At 32.3% G+C, this 25,243-nt stretch overlaps 4 protein-coding genes across 6 annotated transcripts in view; 2 read left to right on the top strand and 2 right to left on the bottom strand.

The window, feature by feature from the left end:
- Positions 1 to 14,194, bottom strand: part of LOC139087610 (SLIT-ROBO Rho GTPase-activating protein 1-like) — a 31,520-nt gene extending 17,326 nt beyond the window's left edge. For 2 of the 3 annotated variants that reach the window (XM_070636461.1, XM_070636463.1), the window contains exon 1: positions 13,115 to 14,194. In XM_070636461.1, the coding sequence (XP_070492562.1) occupies positions 13,115 to 13,199 (85 nt within the window). In that variant the 5' untranslated portion in view covers positions 13,200 to 14,194. Of the gene's footprint in view, positions 1 to 3,686; positions 3,844 to 13,114 lie in introns of those variants that run through there. The other variant, XM_070636462.1, reaches the window with a different exon arrangement.
- A 1,316-nt stretch (positions 14,195 to 15,510) lies between these two features.
- Positions 15,511 to 17,162, top strand: LOC139087570 (rhodanese domain-containing protein CG4456-like). The gene is made up of 4 exons (XM_070636404.1): positions 15,511 to 15,655; positions 15,720 to 15,879; positions 16,154 to 16,199; positions 17,097 to 17,162. The coding sequence occupies exons 1-4, from the start codon at positions 15,511 to 15,513 to the stop codon at positions 17,160 to 17,162; spliced, it is 417 nt and encodes a 138-aa protein (XP_070492505.1).
- Positions 17,163 to 17,408: 246 nt separating this feature from the next.
- LOC139087686 (uncharacterized) lies at positions 17,409 to 21,428 on the top strand. The gene is made up of 2 exons (XM_070636576.1): positions 17,409 to 17,592; positions 17,659 to 21,428. Exons 1-2 carry the CDS (start codon positions 17,588 to 17,590, stop codon positions 19,358 to 19,360), a joined length of 1,707 nt encoding a protein of 568 aa, XP_070492677.1. The 5' UTR covers positions 17,409 to 17,587; the 3' UTR covers positions 19,361 to 21,428.
- Positions 21,329 to 23,629, bottom strand: udt (protein undicht). The gene is made up of 3 exons (XM_070636575.1): positions 23,487 to 23,629; positions 23,162 to 23,375; positions 21,329 to 23,107 (listed from the first exon to the last, which is right to left on the bottom strand). The coding sequence occupies exons 1-3, from the start codon at positions 23,527 to 23,529 to the stop codon at positions 21,535 to 21,537; spliced, it is 1,830 nt and encodes a 609-aa protein (XP_070492676.1). The 5' UTR covers positions 23,530 to 23,629; the 3' UTR covers positions 21,329 to 21,534.
- Positions 23,630 to 25,243: the final 1,614 nt, after the last annotated feature.

The following is a 25,243-nucleotide window of genomic DNA, read 5'->3' as shown; positions in this document are numbered from 1 at the left end:
ACGTCAAATAAAAGCCAATGATCATTTCTTTCACAGTATGTAATAATTTATGCCAATTCCATGACCTTTACCGGAGACAATTAGACAAAATAAATTCACCAGTTTCTCTTTTCCTCAAAAACAAACAAACCGGCCAAAAATCACGAATTTTAGATTTTTAATTTATTCATGTTACTCCGTATTTTAATGATCTTTGATCATCAACATCACAAGAGACGTCAGTTAATTTACTATTTTTCCCAGATTCCAAATCGATTAGTTAACTAAGCATATATGCTACTTTCACTTCCTACATAATTGACCGGCTTATAATCAACATCAACGCTCTTTATCATGACAACACAAAAGCACCATCTATGCGCCGATATATATCATGCGCCTATAAGTTCGCAAAGATTTATGAGTTCACATGAGAGTCAGTGACATGTTTTAATTATTGTGCAATAACTGGCTATGCAACTTCTTTGTGTTTCATTTTTGACAGCTGTTACCTTCATCAGATGAGTGTAGAGAAAAATAAATAAAAACAAAAATAAAAATAATATGAAAATGAAAAGAGAAAGTGACGTTGCCATTAAGCAACCAGCATCATAATTGCGCTCAGAAATGATGGAAAAAAAGGTTTATAACATTGAAATTCAACTGCTTATGTATATATAAACTAAATGTGAATTGTAAACATGACCATGTTTGAATTATGAGTGATACAAGGCATCAATCAGAATTGTATACAAATGTACATTGACATTTGTATGGGAAATTTTGATTTCGGTGTTTAAGCGCATTCTGCTAATTGCTGATAAGTAAATTGACTTAACTGTTGAATATTTCAGTGTCAAAAATGATGACGCTATTAACGGCCATAAACAAAATGCTAATAATTAAGTCATACAAGTTGACTAATAAGTTTTCACAGGTCAGTCAAAATGAACAACAAATGCCATTGTCCGCGACAAAATTTCCGCTAATAACAATTGTATTATTAAATATTATATGTACAATATACACGGTAAATATATGATTAAAGCCAACTAGTAGCAAATTCGGATTAATATAGTCAATGTTAAATCTTGAAAATGTAATTTGCTGCCTTTTTGCATTTATGATGGTGGACTGTCGTGCTAATTACATGACTCAATAAAATAATTATTTTAAATATCACATTGTATGGTGATTTCTATAGGGTTGCCCCTATATGGACAGAGAATACTTATTTATAAATTTAATAAACTCTTCTTTTCTTTTCACAAACAAGCATTCAATCACGATTGAAAAGAAATTAATAGAAAAAATTTCATGAAATAACATAAAAAGTATGAAAGTATGTAAAGAAATGAAGAAGGTGAGGCCAATGAACTTTCAGACATGAATGGCTTAATAACTTTTTTTTACTCTAAACATAAACTTTTTAGCACATATTTTATTTGGGCATTCAGTATTGTTGTTCAGTTTGATCGAGTTGCTTCTCACTTTGATTGGTTGGCTGGATGGCAGGATGAGACGTGAGATCTCTGCAACCAGATATTATTGAGAGTTCGAGTTTGAAACATTAGCTGGATTGTCCCTTGTCTTGCTAGCTTAAAGCTATTGCTAAATTCTTTAATTAATTTTTGGAATTGTTACTACAATTGAGCGTGAATTGTTATTGTTAGGGATTTGGTTACGAAATTGAATGCGCCTTGTCTTGTACAACATCCGATTCTCAATTATTCTTTTTATAAAATATGTACAATCTCTTCCTCTTTCAGTTAAAACAACTCATCAATTATAGTGTCAACTAAACGTATCGATTTCACGAATTTATATATAAACACAGAAGCTAACAATTGTTTTAGAATGTCGTGAATAAAGGAACATAAAACAATTTCTATTTCCCTTAATTTATTATTTTATCTAATTTCATCATAACGACCAATTGCACTACCGGATGAATGCATAATGTATGGGAAAGAAAGGCACATTTAATTTAGAAAAATTAGTGTTTTCTTTATATTAATGATGGGAAATTTCTTTCATCAACAATGTTCAATTTACATTCTATTTTTTGTGTTTTTTAAATAACATAACACCTCGCATGAACGAAAAGAACTTTAAGAATTAAATTACAAGATAATTTTACATTTCTTCTTTTGTGTAAAACAGTTGTGGGCAACCTTTGTGCCAAGGCACACTAGTGTCTTGTGAAAATTCTTGAAATGGTATAAACTCTATGTCGTGTGCAGTTCCAATCAAGGCTTGCCATCAAGGTGTACCGTGAAAATTAAAAGGTTGTCCACCACTGATTTAAATAGAGTTCTTTTTATTATTCGGGTGAACGCATGTTTTCTACTGACTTCCTTCTTCTCTTAGTTCTCTTTCCATACACAGCATCTCAGCTGAAAAGCTTAGCTAGATACAATTGAGAATGCGAAAGACAATTGATTACAAATACATAAGCGATTATTCTTAAAAGAATTTCTTTCAGCCCGAGTTGTGCATGATGGGTTTCTTATTAGAATGAGTGGGATTGGAAAATTTGAAGAATTTCTCACAGAAGGTAAAGTTTGAAAAAATTCTAAAACAAGGTTGCGAAATTTAAATAAATGTTTAAAGTCCAAGTTTTATTGATCGAGGGACTTAAACGCATTTTTGTCCAGCGACCAGTAAATGTTAAGCTAAAAGTATCCTTTCGGTAGAATCCAGAACGATTTCTGGTTGCTAAGATCTCATGCCTTTGCCACCCACCCAGCCAGCCACCAAAAAAAATTTCACAGCCTCATAAGTTTTTCAATGAAAATTCAATGGCCACTTGAGTAATAAACATCAAAAAGTCTATTCCACAATCACTTAAAAAGTCCTTCGAAAAAGTATCCATTTTTAAGAAAAGCACTGAATGTCGCTCGGGTGAATTTACAGATGCTGTTTTTGCTAGATGAAAAATTTTTTCCTCTATTCCCAAACTATTTCTATGTATACATAAGATGCGGTTACACAGGAGAGATGTAGAATTGAAGGCGATGGCACAATCACATTTCATCTCTTATGTACGAAAATAGATAAATCACTCATTTGGTTTGGGAAATAACAAGAAAAAAGCGTAGGAAAAATCCATGAATGAAAAAAAATTTTTCTTCAATTTTTTTTTCGCCGTACACAGTTGTGCATTTGTATTTGTGTGATGTGTATATGGAGAAGGATGAAAAAAAAAATTTCCCGCAGACATTTTTCCGAATATGGTACATAAAACCGAAAGAGATGAGACCGAAAAATGACTTTTTCAGAAGTTAACATATTTTAGCTGTTGCCAATATCATAAAACTTTATTTCAACACTTAAGCCATTAAATATTTGATTCGATTTATTCATTCATTCATTCATCGCCATCATTACAACAAATTTTTTTTGTATCTTTTCTTTCGAGATGAGATTAAAATCAATTGAGATGATGGAGAAAAATTGCGTTGCAAAAAATTTTTCATACTCGACCGACTTGAATTGTTTTGAATATGCTGTAATTTGTTAATTATTCTAAGCTGTCGTGATAACAACTAATAATAATAAACACTTGATTTTTGCTTCATTTCTTATCAGCATTATGTTAATTCATTTAGAAAAAAAAATCCTCTCTTTTCTTTTCTTTTTTTCTTGGTGCCACTTGAAATTTTTTTTTCTTCTTTTATTCGCCAAATTTATTGTCGGTTTCTTACTTTCACTGGATTTTTAATTATTATTTCTTCGTTATCATCACTCAACACTGATTTTGATAATGTTTTTCCATTTTTAATCTATTCTTATTAGTTAAACATTATTCCGTCAACAACATACACAGATATACCTCTTTATTAATAGACGGCCGATTTTGAACTACCCGTATACACTTGAAATTTCATCTAGTCAGTGATGTTGATTCTTTTTTCGTGGAAAATCATTTTTTAAATTTTTTTCGACCGTTATTTTTTGTTCACAATTTTTTCTCTATGATCACCAATATACTTTGTATGTAGATGAAACTAAAACTGAAGTAGCTTATTTATTTTTAGATTGTGCAATAAATTGCAATGTGTTCCTTGTTACGATCTCAATTCTCACCTATAGCAAAATATATACAAACGATAGTGAGAAGAGAAAAATACGTAAGCTCAATAGAGAAAAATACGTAAGCTCAAAAGAGAAAACTTTACGTAAGAGAGAGAAATTGAGTAAATTTCTAATGCATTTGATGGTGTGTGTGAGCATCACTTCTGCATGGTTTAACTTAATTTAGTTATTTCATTTCGATTCCTTTATTATCATATTTTATTACGACGTTTATTGAGTCTTTCAGAGGCTTCACTTATCTTTTCTTGATAATTATATCAAGCATTCCTTGAGTACGAACAGAATTTACCAAAAAAACAACATCATTTCACTCTTAAGCAACAGCAAGCAGATGTTTTTTTGCGATAAATAAAAAGTATATATATATATAGATGATGATTTTTTGTCGCTGATATTGTTGTTGCTATTCTTTTTTCATTGTTGCTTTTTCAAAAGTGTATCAGAACAAAACCAAAGAAAGAAAGAAAGGAAACATAAGAAGCAACATGAGGATACTTTTATAACTGCCTGTTTCTCTGTTTGCTGTACATGTGCTTCTATTTAAACTCTCTTAATATAGCTTATGAACCTTTTCATCTTTATTTTTTTCTTTATTGTTTTTTGCTAAAATGATCGCTTTACTTTTTCATATTTCTCTTTTTAATTTCTATTCCTCCTTACATTCTCAACAAGACATGCATGATCGTGATTAGAGTTATTATAGAGGAAAGTTCTTAAACTATTAAGATCATTTAGATCCACAGCTGCGCTAGAGCGTAGTGGTGAGGGTTCACCAGACCTGTGCACTCAGTAGACATATAGTTTATAGAGGGATCAGAATCACTCTTTTTATAACATTACTGACTATATCCTATATCCACAACAAATGATTCGAAAAAGAACAAGTGAAGATTCTTTTGTCGAGTTTCGAACTAATGATCGCTATTTCGGTGTTGCAATAATTAGATACGAAAGTGCTAAACCAAACCCCCATCGAGCCACTTTGACTCATTATAGATCAGACATAATATTCAGCTATTTAAGTTTAAAGTGAGGAAAATATAGCGACATACATTAAATGGAACATTAAAAATTACTTATCGCTTTATGAAAGTGTAAAGATTGAACTGATGCCAGTTTCGCAAAAAATTATTAGACGTGTTGCTTTCAAACAGTGGTGGACAACCTTTAATTTTTCGCGGCCCCCTAGGTGATAAGCCTCGACCAAAACCGCACATAGCACACGGTTCATGGCATTTCCCAAAAATTTTGGCTAGTGCGCCGTAGCACAAAGGTTGCCCATTACTGCTTCAAAATGTTAATCACTTAAAATTGTTTAAGACAGAACTCGCAAATTACTGTCAAATTAGATTATGAGCTTATCAACATCCAAAATATATAATGCTAATGTACTCTAGATTAGTCACAAATACACTTCCTAAGCGCCATCCTATGCAAAATCATATCTCGTTCATATGCCATAAATATTCACATAAAAATGTTTAACAAAATTTCACACAGAGGGTCATTTCAAAATGGGTCACAAAATGAGCCATAAAATAAAAATTAAGAAGATTTTTTTTTAAAAAATAATAAAAATCCACGCCTTTGAGATGAATTGGCATTTTAATTTTACACTCGTGCCACTATTGCATTCTGTATATTCACAGAAAGAGTGAAGAGAGCATTCGAAAATGAAAAATAAATGAAATTAGATCAGCAAAACAAAAGGCACAACATTTTTTTATAGAGTATTGTGATGAGATCACCGGAGGCAAATGTTGGTGAAATGATAGATTGAAAAATGGACAGTGTGATTGAAATGAGACCTTTGACTTGCATGATATCGGAGTTTCATTAAAACGAATGCAATTAAAGTCATGAGGTGAAAAGTTGTATATAGAGTAGATTACTATATTTAGAGAAGATTAGCCTAAACATGGCTAATCAAATAGCTATATTAAGTGCACGAACCATCACGAGAAGAAATAGGAAATGTCTTTAAAATTGAAGTTCAATGGCGCATTCGGTGTTTTATTAGTGACTTTATTTGAATTGTATGTGGATTAACTGATATGACGACAATATTTCATGTGTGGCATGATAGGGTAAATAAGGTGGTAGACATATTCGTAAGTCCAATAAAAAGCAGACAAACAATCAAACAGACATTATTACATGACTGCATATTGAGAATTAAAGCACATAATCCATGTAATACGAGAATAATTATTTAATTGCCCAACTCGTGTCCAAGAGAGCTTTATTAAAAAAATACATATATAATCGATTGACGTTCATCAGCATAATCGAAAACACAAAACAATTACGGATGACCATGAAAAAAAATTGGCAATGAATCATAATTATTTATAAATGAAGAATTTGATGTTCCAGTCGAAGGCAATTAACACTAACATTCACATTTATGGGTAATTAATATCATTCTGTGTTCTTTATTATCGTCAACAAATGAAAATATTCAACGAAAGTATTTGTGACTTACTGTAAGTGCAAAATGATTTGACGCATTTTAATTCTGTTGGTGGAAAAAAACTGATAACAATATGATGAATGAATTAAGCCTGATTAATGCTCTAAATGATTTAATAGAAAATTTAGTCAATGTCTAAAATTATGACATCATTTCATGTCTGGTCAAGAATATTGCGTTGTGTTTTGCAAAACATGGAAAGTTTGGCAACAACATGCAATAATTTAGTGCTGCATACAATTTTAGTATGTCTAAAATGCAAAATAAATTCGATAAAAATTGTAGGGTTGCGTTATACATAGCACGTAAGTACATATACATTTCAACCTTATACATGTGGCTGATTATATGAATTCAAGGAAGGCTACTAAGTTCCAGATTCTACGATTCCAATGTAAATTATTTAGAAACAGACATGAAGAAAATTCTATGTCAATAGATTTTAAATCAAGGACTAAGTAAAGGTGTTTGACCCCAAACGGAAATGATTCAGAGTTGCTATTCCTCTGCACTTAGAAAACTACCAGTTTGTAGTGTGATCATCACCATTTCTTTGATGACGTCCTGTCTTGTATCCTATAAAGGATAGTTTATGAGTCGCGTTTCCACTGAATATGATTCGAAAATGTTTGTCTGCCGAGTTTCGAACCCAAGATCACAGGGTCGAAAATACAATAATTAGGTACCTCAGTACTAAACCATTCCGCCACCGAGCCACTTCGACTCAGCTAACAGAAATAAAGTTATTGAATTATAAAAATGTAGACAAAGTGAACAAGCAGCGACGAAAAAATCCGCTCAAATAAAAGTCATTGTGATATTGGGTAAGCGAAATTAATTTTGATAAAAAAGTAAGAAAGAAGAAGAAAGAATTTTAGTGGCAGCGATAAAATGTTTACTGATGATGAAGCAACAAAAGAATTACAAAATAAATATTATTTTTTAAGCAAGTTGGGAATTTGCAAAAAAAATAAAAAGCTTAAAAAATTCACAGAAGATGGCATGTTTATGAAAATAATGCATGAAGTTTAGAGAGTAAGTAACTAGGTCGTACAAATATAAAATTTTGTGCTTACTCTTGAGTCAGGCATTATTTTTTTGTGCCTTCATTCTTCCGGGCGTGAAAAAATCTGCAAGTTGTCAAAATTCGATACATTTCCCGATGGAAATTTCCGCGCATTAGCGTCTTTTTTAGAAATTAAAGTATATATCATTCAACATCGTTGATTCATTAAACATCCACACATATGGTTCTTCTTAAAAAAAATATTATTTTTAATATGGGAGTACCATCAAAGCCAAGATCAACATCAACATCGAGTGGCAGCTGTTTATGTATATTCCAGTTTAAACATAGCGATCTTCACCCTCTTTATTCTTCGCTTCTTATTCTTATCCGAAGGAAATTTCATGAAAGGTTCCATTTTTCATCATTAATATTCATGAAATTTTGAAGAGATTGTTAAAAATAATTAGTTTGGTGGGTATGAAGCGCATTTAGTCTTGATCAATAAATTAGATTCAAATCTCTCAATTTTATACTCGATTCCATACAAAATCCGAATCGACTCGACTCGACTCCATACAAAATCCAAATCGACTCGACTCGACTCCATACAAAATTCGAATCGACTCGACTCGACTCCATTCAAAATCCGAGTCGACTTCGAGCTCTGAACTAAAAACTATTTGTAGTTGGACAACTTCCGTTCAATATGACTGACCCCATCTTATTCAGTTGACCTGATATAAACTGATTTGAGAGCAAACACATCATCCAGGTCAAGTTGAACATGACAGTTCACTCTATAAACAAAAAATAAAGTTAACAAGAAAAACAAATCTCGTCGTCCTAACAACTATGGAGAACATTTTCAATCTCAGCGCATTGAGACCCTCCACAATATGCGGCAAAAAGATATTTAAGAATAATTATAATTTAATTTATTTATAGCTCACACGATTCTTAATACTTTGCAGTGGCGCTTTTACTTTTTTCTCTTTTTTTCTCATCTCATTCTACAGTAAACAAAGTTAAGTGTAAATATATAGTAGAGGTCAGGCATTCTGTGAAAATGGAGATTAAAGAAAATATTTTGATCGCTAATAATTTGCTTCTTGTTATTTTTAGGGGTGGAGAAAAAGTTGTGAAAATTAAAATTAATTAGGTATTTAATTTTTCAGAAAAATGATGGAAAGCGCATTTCTATCCTGTAAGTCATCAATATAAATAAGTCAATAATAGATTGATGCATTGACGTTGATTTTTTTATATTTATAAATTTCAGTTGAAATTCAAGACTATTTTATGAATAATCCCTAAAAAGTATTAAAATCAATGGAATGAAATTTCTGATGTTTATCTTGATACATTTATGTCTGGTTTTAAGGATGACATCATCGCACATGATTTTTTCCTCATGGAAAATTGGATGACAGTTAGAAGTTTCCACAGAGTCATAGGTTTTAATTTTCATTTAGTAGCTTAGTTCCTTGCTGGTCAAAAAGGTAAGGTGTTAGGATCAAATTTGGTAAGGTAACCCAAGAGTCATTGCTTCAAATTCATCCAAATTTGTCCTTTTTCTGAATTTTAGATACTCCTTCTGCTTAATGTATAAGATCAAGACATGATTGAGTTTACTTATTGTAACCATCCTATATTGTGCTAAGGTAACCATCAACGGCTTTCCATCTGACTATGTCATCTACTTTGTACAAATGCTCTGGCCGCATGTAAAGCTGTGCCAAGTGGCATTTATAGCTCTTGGTCGCCATTTCTCTTGCAAATTCTAACCAAAGACAGTGTTTACAAACTCGTGTTTCTGTCCTAGCATTTTTATTGATTAAATACTTTTAATCTTATCAATGTGATAAGATATGATAATTCCTTTTGTTATTTAAAGGTAAAGTGTAAAATAATAAAACCAGTAAGTTTCATAATTTTCGCTACATTTAACCAAATTGATAACAAAATTGCAATTTCCTGTAATTTCATTACTCATGCTTGTTATATGTCTAGTTCTAAGGACGACTAAAGTTTAGTTCATTTTGAACTAGACTAGAAACTAACCAAATTAAAACTTGTCCTCACAGGAATGGATTGAAATGAAATGATCCGTAAATAACTTATAAGCCAGCCCATGGATAGCCCATCTAGTTAAACGACTTAATTTAATTTTATATGATTTATCTGAACAATTGTTCACTATTCTTATTCATAAATGACAAATTGTGTAAGTCCCTAATGACAACGACACTGAGCAATCAGATTTGAAAATTTTATTAAGTCATTTACATAAGTAATTGAATTAAAAGTTTTAGAGGCTAATAAATTAGAAATCAATTAACAAGAACGCGACTATCGTAAATGAAAATGTGATTATTAGTTCACAACTTTAAAATCTTGTGTACTAATGGATCATGTGGCTAATAAGAACATAAAACAACAATGTTGACAGAAGGAATTGAAGCATTTTTTCTGCACAGTTGCAGTAACCAGGGTATACCAATCTAGCCACATTTTGTGAGTCGCGAATACGCATACCGAGTTGGTTTGACTAGAAACAGTAAAAAAGCATTCGAATCCAGCAAGATTGGTATCGAATCCGAGTCTTTAGGATCGGTTGGCCGACGTTCTAACGACTACGTCGCTGCTGCTTGTTCGTTGACAAAAGGAATTGAAGCATAAGTAATGAAAATTTTAATTGCTAAATATTTGACTAAAAATCAATTCAATCCGCAAGCAAGACAATTTGAATAATAAAGCAATTTCATTTCAAGCTAGAATATGCTGAAAGAGATGCTATTAATATAATATTTTTCAATTACCCATAGCGAAAAATCAATCGATTATTTCTTCTTCTCGATGTGCACATTTTCAAGTTCACATGATTTTTTAATAGCTTTAATAAATTAAAAATTTGAAGCACCACATTCGGCCTGTACGAGATGAAAAAAGAGTGTGAAAGAGTGCCTCTTAAAAAAAAATGTAAATATCTTCCACTCACTCAAATCTCGTCGACAAACAAAAAATTTTCTTCAAGCATACCATTAGAATTTGATTTACGTGTATTAAATAATATGGGATGTATAGCGGGGCTTACTTGTTGTGAATATGAAGATTATTTTTGCACATGATTTGTTTATCGGATTAATTTGTTATTTTCAGTTATTTAATTTTTTAAAGAACAACTTGGCTGTGTAGGGGAGAAACGGTTTGTAAGTGATGTACATCATAAAAATGTGTATAATTCGTTTTATTGGCTCTGCTACTCGATCAAAAAATGACACAGAACAAATGCTTCAAATTAGAGCTTTCTACGATGTGTAGTTGTCAAGATCCCGTGCCTCATTCAACCAGACATCCAGTCAGCCGAACAATAAATACTATTGAGCGCTAGGTACGAAGTCATAATTGAATGGGTGAGGGGTAAAATCCCCGAAAAATATTATTCCCACAGCCCAGCGGGATAAAAACCCCGAAAACCGCAAATTTTTATATGTTCCCTGCGGGATAATATTCCCACTTAGAAATGTACGTGGGATTATTATCCTGCCGGGAAAATATTAATCCCACATATATTTTCAAGTGGGATTTTTATCTTCCAGGAAGATAATATTTCCACTTACATTTCCAAGTGGGAATATTATCCTCGTGGACCACGATTAAAATCCTGGTTTAATTTAAATCCGGGAATTAAAAGAGTCCTTGTGGATAAAAATTCCACTTGTATTTTCAAGTGGGGTTTTTATCCTCAAAGATTTTCATGAAGATAAAAATTTCGCAAAAGTCGGTGGCTAAATGTTCGCTTATTTTAGCGAATATTGTAGTATTGTAGAAGGTTTAATTCTAGATTTAGTTCGTGGAAGTGACTTGGACTCAACTGGATCTTGTGTTTATGGTCGAGGAAGAGACTAAGACTCTACGCGGAAGAATTATGTCAACAATACTATTTTATTGATAGGTAAGACAAGAAAGAAGTCAGAAAGGATTGAGGGGAACACTTGGCTGGAAAAGCGCAAGCTTCTGATGACTGTAGTAATATTAGCGGCCACTGTAATACTATTAAAGAGCTTGGTAGACATTCAGTAAGAAAACAGGCGCCAATAAAATCAAAAGAGGGAAAAGTCTTGTTCACTTTTGATGAGCAGACTGCTAGATGGAGAGACCACTTTGAGGAAGGAACAAAGAGATGGAACAGTTGTTGAAACAATAGACAGTCCCCAAGCTTTTCCAATTAAGACGAAATCAGCAAGCATGAAAGAAATAGTTGAGGCAGTCAAGAAACTGAAAATGGTAGCAGATTGCGATGCTATTCCTTCTGAAATCCTTAAAGTGGATGCAAATGCCACGGGAAAGATGCTCAAGCCATTTTTTGATTAGATTTGGTCCCTAGAGTAGTGCATAGAGGATTGGAAAGAGGGTCTCATCGTAAAGCTTTCTAAGAAAGTGGCCCCTAATATTACCACAGTCAGCAGAAGCTTGCGCTTTTCCAGCCAAGTGTTCCCCTCAATCCTTTCTGACTTCTTTCTTATCTTACCTATCAATCAAATAGTATTGTTGGCATAATTCTTCCGCGTAGAGTCTTAGTCTCTTCCTCGACCATAAACACAAGATCCAGTTGAGTCCAAGTCACTTCCACGAACTAAATCTAGAATTAAACCTTCTACAATACTACAATATTCGCTAAAATAAGCGAACATTTAGCCACCGACTTTTGCGAAATTTTTATCTTCATGAAAATCTTTGAGGATAAAAACCCCACTTGAAAATACAAGTGGAATTTTTATCCACAAGGACTCTTTTAATTCCCGGATTTAAATTAAACCAGGATTTTAATCGTGGTCCACGAGGATAATATTCCCACTTGGAAATGTAAGTGGAAATATTATCTTCCTGGAAGATAAAAATCCCACTTGAAAATATATGTGGGATTAATATTTTCCCGGCAGGATAATAATCCCACGTACATTTCTAAGTGGGAATATTATCCCGCAGGGAACATATAAAAATTTGCGGTTTTCGGGGTTTTTATCCCGCTGGGCTGTGGGAATAATATTTTTCGGGGATTTTACCCCTCACCGTCACAAAACTGAGAAATTTCGGTAATCTTTAAATATGTAGTTTAGATGCAACTTTGTCATCCATAAATTTATGTCAACAGCTACTGTGATGAAGCTTAAGTGAAAAAATGCGCAATCTTCTTCAATTCAAATCAATTTAAAGTTTGAAATATTTTTTGGGAGAAAATGTCATTTTTGCAGCATTTAGTTCCATCTTAGTTTCATCCTTTTCCCACTTTCCCCTTTGTTTCGCTAATTCGCATCGCTTTGTGATTTTTAGCATTTCACTTTTGACATTATACAATGAGGTTTTGTCCCGATCAGTACAGATTATTCATGGAAGTCAAGTGTCTGCACTTTGTCGTTCAAGTGGCTGTAATCATGTAAATTGCCATGAAAATTCCCACTTGCAAGTAATGTGGCTGCAACCTGACTGCCATGAAAAACTTGTGCAGATCGGGTGTGGCTAATAAAAATAAATATTTTAGTGCTTATACTCACTGTTGAACAAATATATTTTTCTGGTTGATCCATAACGCTTGATGGGAGACTTTATGTGATTTTGATCGTCTTCGTGCTCATCCATGATGGCTTGTTGTAAAATTTTGTTAAATTCTTATTGATTCTTTTTATGATTGACTATAATAAGTTATTATTTGTTCCTTTATGTGGATTCTTTTTTATAACATGTACGTTACGTCAACACATTAACACATTTCAATTGACCATTTCCTTCCTTTTGGCTTCACATAAATAAATAAGTGAAATTACACAATTTTTTTTTTCATAAAAAATACTTTCTTGACTGCATTAAATATGATAATTTAATTCCACTTTAACTGGTCATATTATAAAATGCTCGAGCACTGCGCTGTGTTTTTTCTTATGCTTCTTTTTTTCACTTTCAGTTTTATTTTATGTAAACCGAAAAATAAAAAAAATCTTCGCTGTGTTGTTCGTTTATTTATCAAATTTTGTACAGTTCTTGTGATTTGTTTGTTTAGCTTGCATGGGGATCTTATTTTAGAGGGTATGCTTGTCACAAAAGATTTAACATTTCACAAAGTTCTTAACGGGAATAGAATATTTCATTTGTCATGCTTCACGAGCATTTATTCTAGTATGAAATATTAAACAAAAATACACACACGATTTGAATTTAAATAACAACAATTTATTGAGGCACTTTGATGATTTTTCCTTCTTCTTGTGACTTTTTTTTTTGTTTTCTTTCACTTCTAAAAATATGCAAATTTTGCGTATTTAAAATAACAAATCGATCATCATCATTTTCGTCATGTATTGTACACTATTTATATGATTCGATACCGAAATCGAGACACGATTCATGCAAATTTATTCCGTAAGAATCGCAAATGAAAAGGAAGAAGACTGTCTAATAAAAAGTGAGAGCTAAGTTTGCAGATTATAAAAAAAAAATTTCCTTCTTCACCTATCGTCTATCGCCTTTTTTCCACTTCTCAAACAAAAAAGAGTAATTTAAAGAAGAAGACTTAATTTATTCTAACAAAAAAAAACTATGGTTTTGTGAGAATGAATGTGAAAATACGTGTGCTATGCGCCACATGTAACTTTATACTGAGGCTCTCCACAGAGTTTTAATTTTTTTGAAAAAACCGATCATGTCTCTCTCACCGAAACTCTTTCTCTTAGTATATTATTATGCTCTGATATGAACTTCACATTTTTCTTATTGGAAAGTTTTGACTTGTCTTCACGTACAGATGGCGCTTTATGGTAATTATATTCTTATAAAGTAAAAAGATCTCGGAATGTGTGCAAACTGGTAGAATGAAAATGTGGGTGAAAAATTAGCATATGTAATAAAATTTAGATTATTTTTGAGTGTAGATAGAAGGGGAACATTCACGAGACTCTCAAACATCTGGAAATCCACTAGCAATAAAGAAGTCGCTGAAGATGAAAATTTTCAATTCATGTGTCAAGTCGATAATTGTTTACGGTAGCGAAAACTACAGACATACAACAAAAACTTCTAGTTTTTGTGGATCGCTGCTAAAAGCTTTTCCTAAATTTCTGGATGAATAGTGATACAGTTGAATCAAACTATGTTAAATGAGACAAGCTAAGGAAGACATTAATCTGGAAATATTCAAGCAAAAGTATGACTTGGTAGGTGACACACTTCGGAAACGAATCACTAAAAAACTTGTCGTAAGTGAGATGAAAACACAAACTTATCATTTCCTTCCAAGTTCCTTCGTTGGACTTCACAAGAAAAGAGGCCTGGTGCTCCAAATGCAACATGACGTAGAACAGCAATGCGGGAATGACATTCGGATAAGAAAACAGGCACAGCAAAATTTTTAAATACTTTGTGATGTTGCCAGCAGGAGAGTCAGATGGAAAACTTTTTGTAGTATTCCTAGGCCCCAATTCGAAGTGTGTTTCCAACAGTTCCTATTGTACCAAATTCTATTTACAACATTAATTAATCAAAACTTTACTATAAAGTCGAATCCATGGATTTTTTTCATGGAAAGTCTATTAAGTCACAATAAAAATTGACACAGGTAGCGTAAAATGTTTATATTTGGAAAATAACAGCACGCGAGTATAATTCAATTCATGTGATTAAAATAAAATAGCAGGGAGGAAAAGCATAAGAGCACAAAGCATAAACAATTTCACGAACCGTGTTAAATGACTTATAATGAGATGCAGTTATTGTATTTCGCATAAAGTGCGTGTCTATTTACATTCTTTTATATTGTAACTGTGTGAAATAGCATGTGCTGTACAATTTTTGACTGGTTTAATAGAAATCTTAATCAATAAGTGCTCGAGTGTGAAGGAAATAACCTATATAACCTATTCGTTATTGGCAGTTTATCGTGATAGGAGCTTGTGAAAAAATGTCTTCAATTTTTAAGGTAGGAATTGCAACATACGAGGAAGTTATTGAAGCTTTAAGAGATCTTGATAAGCTAATTGTTGATGTCAGAGAGCCTGAAGACATCCAAGCATCTGGATCAATCCCAAAGAGTATAAATATTCCATGTAAGCAGAACATTTAATTACAGAATATCCAATAATTTATTGATTTTTTATTTGTTCTTAACAGTGAATAAAGTTTATTCGGAATTGAGACTTTCAGCACCAGCTTTTGGAGCAAAGTATGAAAGAACTAAGCCAGGACCATACGATGAAATCATCTTTTACTGTAAATTTGGTGAAATGGCTCAAGTTGCAGCTGAAACTGCACTCAGTATTGGTTTTAGAAAGTAAGATGAACTTGATACTTTGATCATTTGCATATGCCAGTGGTGGACAACCTTTTATTTTTCGTGACACAACTTGATGGTAAGCTTCGACTGAAACTACAGATGACAAGTGGTTCATGGTATTTGGCAACACACTGGTGTGTCGCGACACACAGGTTGTTCATAACTGGTCTATGATATTCGAACATATGATTTTGTGTTCAATGAAAAAAATATGTTAATTTTGAATATTTACGCATGCTTTCTATGTCTAATATTTATGTATAATTTCCAGTGTAAAAAACTACAAAAACGGATTCAGTGAATGGACGTACAAATGGGTGAGTGTTTCTTATTGTTTAATTTGACAAAAAGCTTCCAAATTAATTAGGTCTGTCGGTTTAATTAGCATAAATTGGAAATGATTAATTAAACATTTCTTTTGACTGAGTTTTTAATTCAGCCCTACTTTCGTATAAACTATTTATGACTGTACATGGGGAAACGATTTAACAAAACATGGATATTATGCATGTGAATTCATTAGCACATCTAGTGATAATGAACAAAACCTTCCTCAACGAAGACGATCATATCAGTGATTGTAAAGAAATTGCATATTTGTCAGGGGTGAAGTTTTTATGTCCAAGTAAGAACTTATAGATAAGGTGGAATTATTGATTATTGAGTCGGTTCTGGAGATTATATTAAATATATAGAAATTTTAAAATGCATTGAATACGTAAGAAACTGGTAAAAATCTCAACTTTTGATTTTTGGACGTCAAAGCTGAATGAACTGAATCTACTCAAGGATGGACTTGACTCCCAAATCCCTTCATTCTCCATTTGTTGTGGAAAAATTCTATAAATTGCTATAAATTTTCATATAAAAGTTTAGACTCTATTTCTGGATCAAATTTCTCTGACATTAAAACAAACAGCACAAGTCAGCTTGAAATTTTATATAATTCATTTCGAAATGAACTACAAACTAATACTAAAAAATCTGGTAAACAACAAGAGCCTTGAAAAATGGTAAATTATTCTGATGACAATATTTTGAATGAAGGAAGCGGTGATATGCTAAATTAAGTCAGTAATACCATCACATTTAGAATTTTATTTTTAATACTTGCATGATGCGCATACTCAAACATTCTAAAATACTTACGTAGGTGCTTAAATAATAATAATATTTTAATATCTTATCTGCATTTTTTCTTATTACTCAAACAGGTAGAATGGGATGATTGGGTCGACCCTGAAAAAGCCAAACAACACGAGTCGTACAAAAATGCCTAAATTAATTACTTCTTTCAAAATCTAAGCAGGATCAATCATAAAAATAATATTTGCACATGAAGTTAACGCTTAGTTTTAATTTAGTCGAATAGTAAACGAACCAAAACTAAAGAGTTTGTCACTTAGTAAGCAAAAAAAAAAAAAATGCAACAAAAAAGTAAAGTCACACACATATTAGTCTAGGCTGGAGAGAAAAATTCTCTCATTTTTTATTCAGCTTATTGAGATTTTTTTTTGTGCTTACGGCACATTTTCTACACGATCATTCTCTGTTGAGCAGTTGTGTCGTTCATTTAGTTTAGTAAAGATTGAATATTTAAAAGTAAACATCGGAGCGATAAATTTGTGACTTTTTATTATTTTTTTTTCGAGTTATTAGCACTTATTGCGTCTCTTTTTGTATTGACATAAAGTAGAAAATAAAGATGTGGTAAGCAAGAACAACAAAAGTAAAAAATGAAGCTCAATTAATTAACAATAGGAAAATTACTTTCAGCTATAAACAGCATCTGTTACTTGTTTTCTGTCTGATTGCATTGACTCACGGAAGAAAAGTAAATCAAAATTTTCCATTGCTTGAATTTCATGAAATTCATGATGTAAAATTAATAATTGATTATAAAAGTGTTGAGTTGTTGGTGACCAAAAATGTTTACAATGATCTTGAGGAGCTGATGCAAGATTTAAATAAATTCGATTGTGAATTTGATATTTGCAAAGCTGAAAAACGATTCTTAACCGACGATATTCTTCAGAAGAATTCCACTCTCAATAACATTGCGAATTTGGATGCAAAAAACTTGAATCGCAAAAAGCGTGAATGGCCAGCTTGGGGAAATTTCCTCAAGTGGTCTGGCGGTGTTATGAATTCAGATGATCGTAGTGATTTGCACAGATATTTAATAAATTTGTATGAAAACATAACATTAATTGGACAGCAAGTAACAAATTTGGAGTCGAAAATTAATCAGCCAGCTAAATTGAAGGCGGAAGAAAGCGATGAAGTCAATAAACTCAAGAAAGATGTGAGACAGTTGAAGGAAAATTTGCGGATTCAAAATCTCAAGGAACAATTTGCCGAAATATCGGTCATTGTCGATGCTGTCTTATCATCATACATAAATGGACATGTCGATGGATTGTTGATCGATGAAGAATTGCTTAATAATTTGGACAGCGTGAGAAATTCATTGCGCAACGACCGTCAGTTTACCTGTAAAAATTCACTGGATTGTATCCGAAACGCAAAAGCTAAAATTGTTTACAAAAATGATAATTTTCATATCGTTTTGGAACTGCCGATTGCCACGTTTAGAACAATGAAGTTGTATAAAGTTGAGTCAATTCCTGCGGCATATAGCAATTTTGTTCTTATCTTAAACCCACAACAAAAATATTTCTTATTAGATGAAGAAAATGATGAATTGTTGACTATAAATGATAATTTTGTGGCTAACTGCATATCAAATGACTCAAATGAAATGTTTTGTAAAGCAGAGGATGTAATTACAAATGTAAACAAAATGGATTGCTTGTATGCAGCACAACGTGATAATGTTATCGACATTGAAGTTTGTGCAAACAAAATGGAACTTTTAGAATTGGAAAGCTATGCAGTCATCAAAATGGACAAAGGAACTTTTTGGATTTTCAGTGAATCTTCAAGTACTATAAATACAAGCTGCCATGGAGATAACATGCAGAGTCGTAACATAACAGGAGCTGAGATAATAAAATTGCCATACGGATGTCATGCAGACATTAATAGCATGAAGCTTATCTCATACAGTACAGTCGATGAAAAACAAACTGAGTCATTTTATGCAAATATTTCGATAGAAAGTTTTAAACAAATTATCAAAAATATGGAATCGACTATCGATCTTAGTGAAAACATTCCCTTCGATCTTCAAACAGCTCATCCATCTGGTCTCAAGGAGAAATCATACACACGTGATGAGTCATGGCAAGCTAAAAACCAATGGAAGGAGAGTGAGATAAATGTTCTACAGGCTGAGTACAACAAAGCATTAATCATTGCATTGGTTATCACCATTGCAGCTTTAATGTTCATTGTTTTTAGAAAACGATCGATTTTCATTGTAACAAATCCTGGTAAAGACTTAAAAGATATAAAATATGATGAGCAGAGCATGAATTCGGAACTGGATATAAATTTGAAAGCCGATATAAAGTAATTTCACAACTGGCCTTGCAAGGGCAAAAGTCTATTTATAATTGATTGAGAAATCAGTAGTCACTAGTTTATTGCATTTGAATGTTAACGAATGGGAGGAGAAGATGCTCGCTTTTTCATATATTCTATATTACATATAATACATAATTTGACTAACCGTTAGGGTCTCATAGAATACTAAGATTAAATAAGTTACAGAAAAGGTCAAAGACATGACTTACGCACTTCCGAATTAATTTTTTTATATCTGGATCATGAAGTAATTTGGGCGTTGTTAGTATTAATTTTAATCAGTGATGGGCAAACTTTGAGCTGTCAATATTTTTCGGAAATGCCTTTTACCATGTTCCGTGTGCAGTTCTGATCTAGGCTTATCACCAATATGTCCATAATAGGCAAAGAGCATGCTTTCGTAGTACAGAGAGATTACTACAGTACCTAAAACCGGTCTCTTTGCCTGTTAGGGTGTACCGTAAAAAATAAAAGGTTGCCCGCCACGGATTTAACTAATTAAGACCTTTAACCCTTCTTATGAGTCATACGTTTCATACTATTATTCAAAGAATTACTCATAAGTCTAATGCTATAAACTAATTTTTAATTTGAACTTTAAGCTTCCGAAGAATACTTAATTTCCGACCTTGAGAATTCAAAATGCGGTCAGATTTTAAAATATTTTGTATGAATAATGTGAAAGTATAGTTGATATGACAACAGAGTACTGCTTTTTTTGCATAAATAACCCTCATATTAACTGATTAAAAGTCAATTAAAATTATTTTTAAAACAAATAAGTAGGCTTTTAAGTCTTAACAATTAGCATGCAAAAATTGCGATTGAAAAGTTCTAATTTCAAGAATTAATTATTAAAGTGAATATTGCTGATTACTCATCAGAATTTTAAAGCAAATATTATACTTTTTACAAGGCATGTGTGATTATAACGATCTTTAACAATGATTTACTAACGTATTGTTATAGCTTTTAGTTATTTTTAAAAAAAAGTCTCAAAAACTCGTAAAATTTGTATGCAATGTTTATTGCTCTAATACAATGTTGTCTTGATTAAATTTTTAATTTTAGACTTTAAATCTCTAAATTTTATATTTTTCAACATTGTTTATATGCCAGAAGATTTGATTTGAAAATATCCACATATTGGCATTAATTTCTAAATCGTAACTAAAGTGCAGTGCTAATACTTGCTTATGTCACTTTTAAGCTTCTAATGAAATTAATTTTATAGTAAGGATTTATATTATCTGGCTATGTTCAAATCAAATCTATTGACATACAAACCCGAACGACACAAATGAATAGCAGATCCTTAAAATCTCCGTGGCGGAGCTTTCTTCATTTGTGTCACTCAGCAATTTTGTTGCAAAATCCGAAATTGAGAATAATCCACTTTAGAGTAACAGGCCGTAAAATTTGGAAATTTAAATCTTAAAAAGTAAGTTTTCTTTGTGCCTATCAAGACAACTTCGCTGTAAAATTGATTTTAAAGTTTCAGAAACAACGACGTAAATTCTTCAGCTTTATTCGAAAATTTATAAAAATTCTCATAAATTCTTATAAATTTTCTCAATTCCTTTCATCATTTTCTTGCATCTTGAACAACTTTTCAAGAAAATTTTCCAAGAATTTTCATTTAAATGCTGCTCATAATTGAGTAGGAACCTATAAAATATTTAAATTCAATGATTTAATTTCTTGAATATATGATTAAATTACCAGACAATCTCAGATAAACCTACTGTTGTGAATTGTTCAGAAACCTTGCATCAATATTTCATTTGTTTTGAATTATGAATACCTCGATCGATTATAGCACAGCTTGCAATACAATAGTTTGTCTAGGCACATTATCGCCGTGACTGATATTTGCGGTGTAGAAATACTGAGAAATATTAAAAATAAAGCTTCATAATAGAATGATGGAGTCACGAAATTTAAGAATGAAACGAACTTTTGTCATTAAAATTTTCATTTTTTTTTATTTTTCTAAAAATTTGAGGAAAATCTTTTAAAATGTGATTTAATAAAAATTAGTTAATATTTAAGTAAAAGAGTTTGAGTTTTGGACGGAAATGACTTTAAAAAACATTTCAGATTTATTTATCAGATCTTCAATTTTGGACGGAATGATTGTTTATCTATAAACTAATTTATATCCTAAAAGTGTAAGGCACACAACAGGAATGCTAACAATACTGACAAACTTGTACCTAATTTCGTTGCTGAGTTACTGTAAATTATCCAATCGAATACTCTATAGCTATTCTCTTGATTTTCAGCCCATGGATTCTCCCCATCATCAAAATGCAGCGGACATTGATCACGTTCTCGTTCGTATTCCACCAAATCGAGTGACACAACAGCGCCTTCTGTGTAATTTTGTGACGAAACTTCTTGATTTATATGGCAAAACGCACCAACAGCTTGTGACATAAGAACGCGATTCAAATCAGCCCGTTGGTAGACCCAGCATCGATATTTACTCAATGGATCGAGGTCATCGAATGTAATCAAGTACGATTTAAGATTTTCCTTCCAGAAACCAATGCATTTCATTTTGTAATCTGGATCAGAGTAAATATCAACTGGACGTCCTAAATGATCGACTGAGAGACAATAGTTTTCATCAATCCACATTTCTTTTTGATCAGTATCGCATACGCTCAGATCCGAAATGTTTTGTTTGCATCTAATATCAGGACGAGGACTCAATGTCACACCACCAAGAATTCTCGTTCTAAATTTATGTTCACCTTGCTGAGTAAAGTTGAATTTTCCAGCAACAGGACAACGAACAGGCACTGGATGTTTTGCTAAGAATAAGTCATATCTCCATTGTTCCTTATTTGGAAATTGTACCCATGAACAGACTGTACTGAAATCATCCTTAATTACAGCTAATCCTTTACGATATCTTATGATATTATGATGCTTTGGTACGAAATCGAAGCAGATGTAATCCTTCTGACAACCATCGACTGTCAAACGTGCCATCATGATTCTTGTGTCTCTTTGTTCTCTACAAACATAAACAGTACGACGGTAACGTGATTTATCTGGGTAATAAGTTTCAATGATATGTGTCTCATTGATGAAAACGTCAGCATCAATGTTAGCAGTGTTAATCCATTCACCACTGAAATTTTGTGGCAACCGACATCCAGGTTCAACAACTTCGGCCTTAACCGGTGTAATTCTCAATCTTTCGGGTGACTTTTCAACTGTCTGGAGAGTATTACATTCAGCTGTAATACTAACACCAAGGTACAAGTCATCATCACGATTCTTCAAGAAGCAACGGAATTTTTCATCTTTACGAGATTCTTTTGTATTTGCGACAGCAAAATAATGATTCTTTCCAACAAACCAGTCACCGAGACAGCTGTATTCAACAACACCATCAAATGTCCCATCCATTCCAGGGCATTTCTTGTATGTTATATTAAACTTTTGATTTGTAATTAAAAACTGTGTACCGGCCGTTTGACATGACTGAATTTTTGCATCTGGATTATCACATTCACCAGTGAAACGGAAACGATTTTGATATGCAAATTGCCATACACCTTCAAGTGATGAACGACACAATAGTGGAACGTAATTCTCATTAAAATACGTAATCAACTGTTGATCACTACGAATTCCTTTGCAAACATTCTCGAATGTTGGTTCATCTCCGCTATTAATATTGACGCAAGGGCTTTCAAGTTTCTCGAATATATTATTGGTTCTAAAAAGATTAAAAAGTCATTAATGATTCTTATTGGAATTTGGAAAATTCTACCTGGTGAATGCCTTTATGCAATAATAACATGCTCTGTCTTGGAAAATCATCGTATAATCACTTCCATTACGTTCAAGTTTAATAATACGACCATGATCACTCATTTTATTAACATCCAGTATGGTCGTGACTGGTCGTCCCTCCCATGAGAACCAGCTTCCTCGTAGAATTTTCGGAATCTCAATACCTGATTGGCGTTGAGCATTTGCTAAACCTGAAAATGAGTCAATTAAATTAGTTGATGAAATATTTTTGTTCGTTGCAACAGGGCGTTGTCATAGAGATTAATGTTTTTAAAAATTTCGGCGTAATTGAAGTTACTTACCACATATAAACACTAGCAACAATATTAATGTTAGCTTATCCATGTTTTCATCTACTTTATTATAATCTTAACTATTAAACAAATGAGTAATATTAAAAAACAGCAAAAGTTTAAGCGAACATGATAATAAACACAATGGTACGTACGTATTAATCGATCGTTGCTTGTGCATGAACAGGGTTGTGGCGAGATTTGAAATTTTTTTGACAGTTATTTTATGTATGTACTTTATGTTTTGAAGCTAATGGTGTATATCAACCAACTTTTATTCTTATTTGAATAAGAACATTTTGCTATCGATCTTTAATTTTCAGGTACGGAATTGACCATAACGAGCCTAAAGAGCCAAAAGAACTTGGTTTCATGGCACAGAAATACTTTCCTATTTTGATGATATTTTCCTATTATGATGATTGCTATCCCGGAAAATATATGTCTCTAAAATTACCAAAAATCCGGCATCAGATGACTCTGACTTTAGGTCAGACTTGATAAAATCCAGCTTCAAGCTAAAGTCAAGTCGGTCTGAGGCTGGCTTTTTGGCCCGTTCTACACCAAGTGCCTTTCAGTAACATTCAACATAAATCAAACATTCCGTGTTAGAAGGTTTCGTGAAAAACCACAAGTCTGCAATGAACTGTAAGGTACACCCGAGAAGGCTTACAGTTTTTGGACAAACTCTACTTTTCAGAGTCTTTTATTTAGAGTCTTATGATCCATTTACATATAAAATACCCTTTAGTTATTCAGATCATTGAGGTCCAAAACATTATTTTTAGTAGACTTACAGCTTATAGTGAGATCAGAACCATTATGACATTACTGCCTGTGAGGATGGCTGTGAATTCCACTACATATGATTCGATTTCTCATACCGAGTCACTAAATGTAGCTTAGGTACCTAGGGATTGAACCATTTCACTACCGAGCCATGACTCACTTGTATTTTGTACTTTTTAGAGTACTTAATTTGTAAAAAATTTGTACCTTTAAATGCAGGTCAAACTCAAGCCTCCTTGTTTATTTTAATCTATAAATTAATGCTGAAATTCAAAAGGCATTGATGAAACATAATAAGTGTGTATTTAATTTAAAAAATCAATTTTATTTTAATCTTAAAATCTAAAAGTTTCTACAATAATAATAATAATTTAGGTAGGAACGTGCATAAACATGTTCAATTCTAATATCTAGGTAGGTAAACTGCAAAATCCGACAAATTTCTAATTATCTATTTTGACCTTACATCTAGAGAAATCAATTTCGATATTTCTCGTTTATTCTTGAATTTCCTTGAATGTTCATGCTGTCATTCTTAAGAATATATTTTGTGACTAAGTCCAAGCATCAATGAACATTCCAATGAATCACTTTTACTATCTATGCAGATGTCATGTCTACTTTTATTGACACCGATAATAAAGATAAGGTGTCAATATTCAGTTAATATTCTGGCGCCTTGATGACTCATCCATTTTACTATCCTAATCATTCATGTTCTGTCCTTAAAATTAATGATCCTCAAAGGTGTGAATTAACATACTAAATTTTCTTGTGCTGATTCATCATAAGCAGTTGGAATCTTCTGTTTAATTTGACACTTTTTAGCCATGCTGCAGCACGACTGAGACTATTCTTCTGCTCTATAGTTGGTTCTGGATTATCAACTTTGAATTTCTTGCTTGGATTTGTCTCTGAGTTTTTGTAATTTACTGACAATGATCTCTTAAGAAGCGGAAGTTTACTTTGAATTGGAG

This window comes from Chironomus tepperi, unplaced genomic scaffold (genome assembly GCF_022539635.2).
Source record: "Chironomus tepperi strain 1889 unplaced genomic scaffold, CSIRO-AGI_Ctep_v1 contig_128, whole genome shotgun sequence".
In the NCBI taxonomy this organism is placed as follows: domain Eukaryota; kingdom Metazoa; phylum Arthropoda; class Insecta; order Diptera; family Chironomidae; genus Chironomus; species Chironomus tepperi.
Note: the sequence above shows the minus strand (reverse complement) of the source record. Positions and strands in the feature narration are given on the sequence as shown.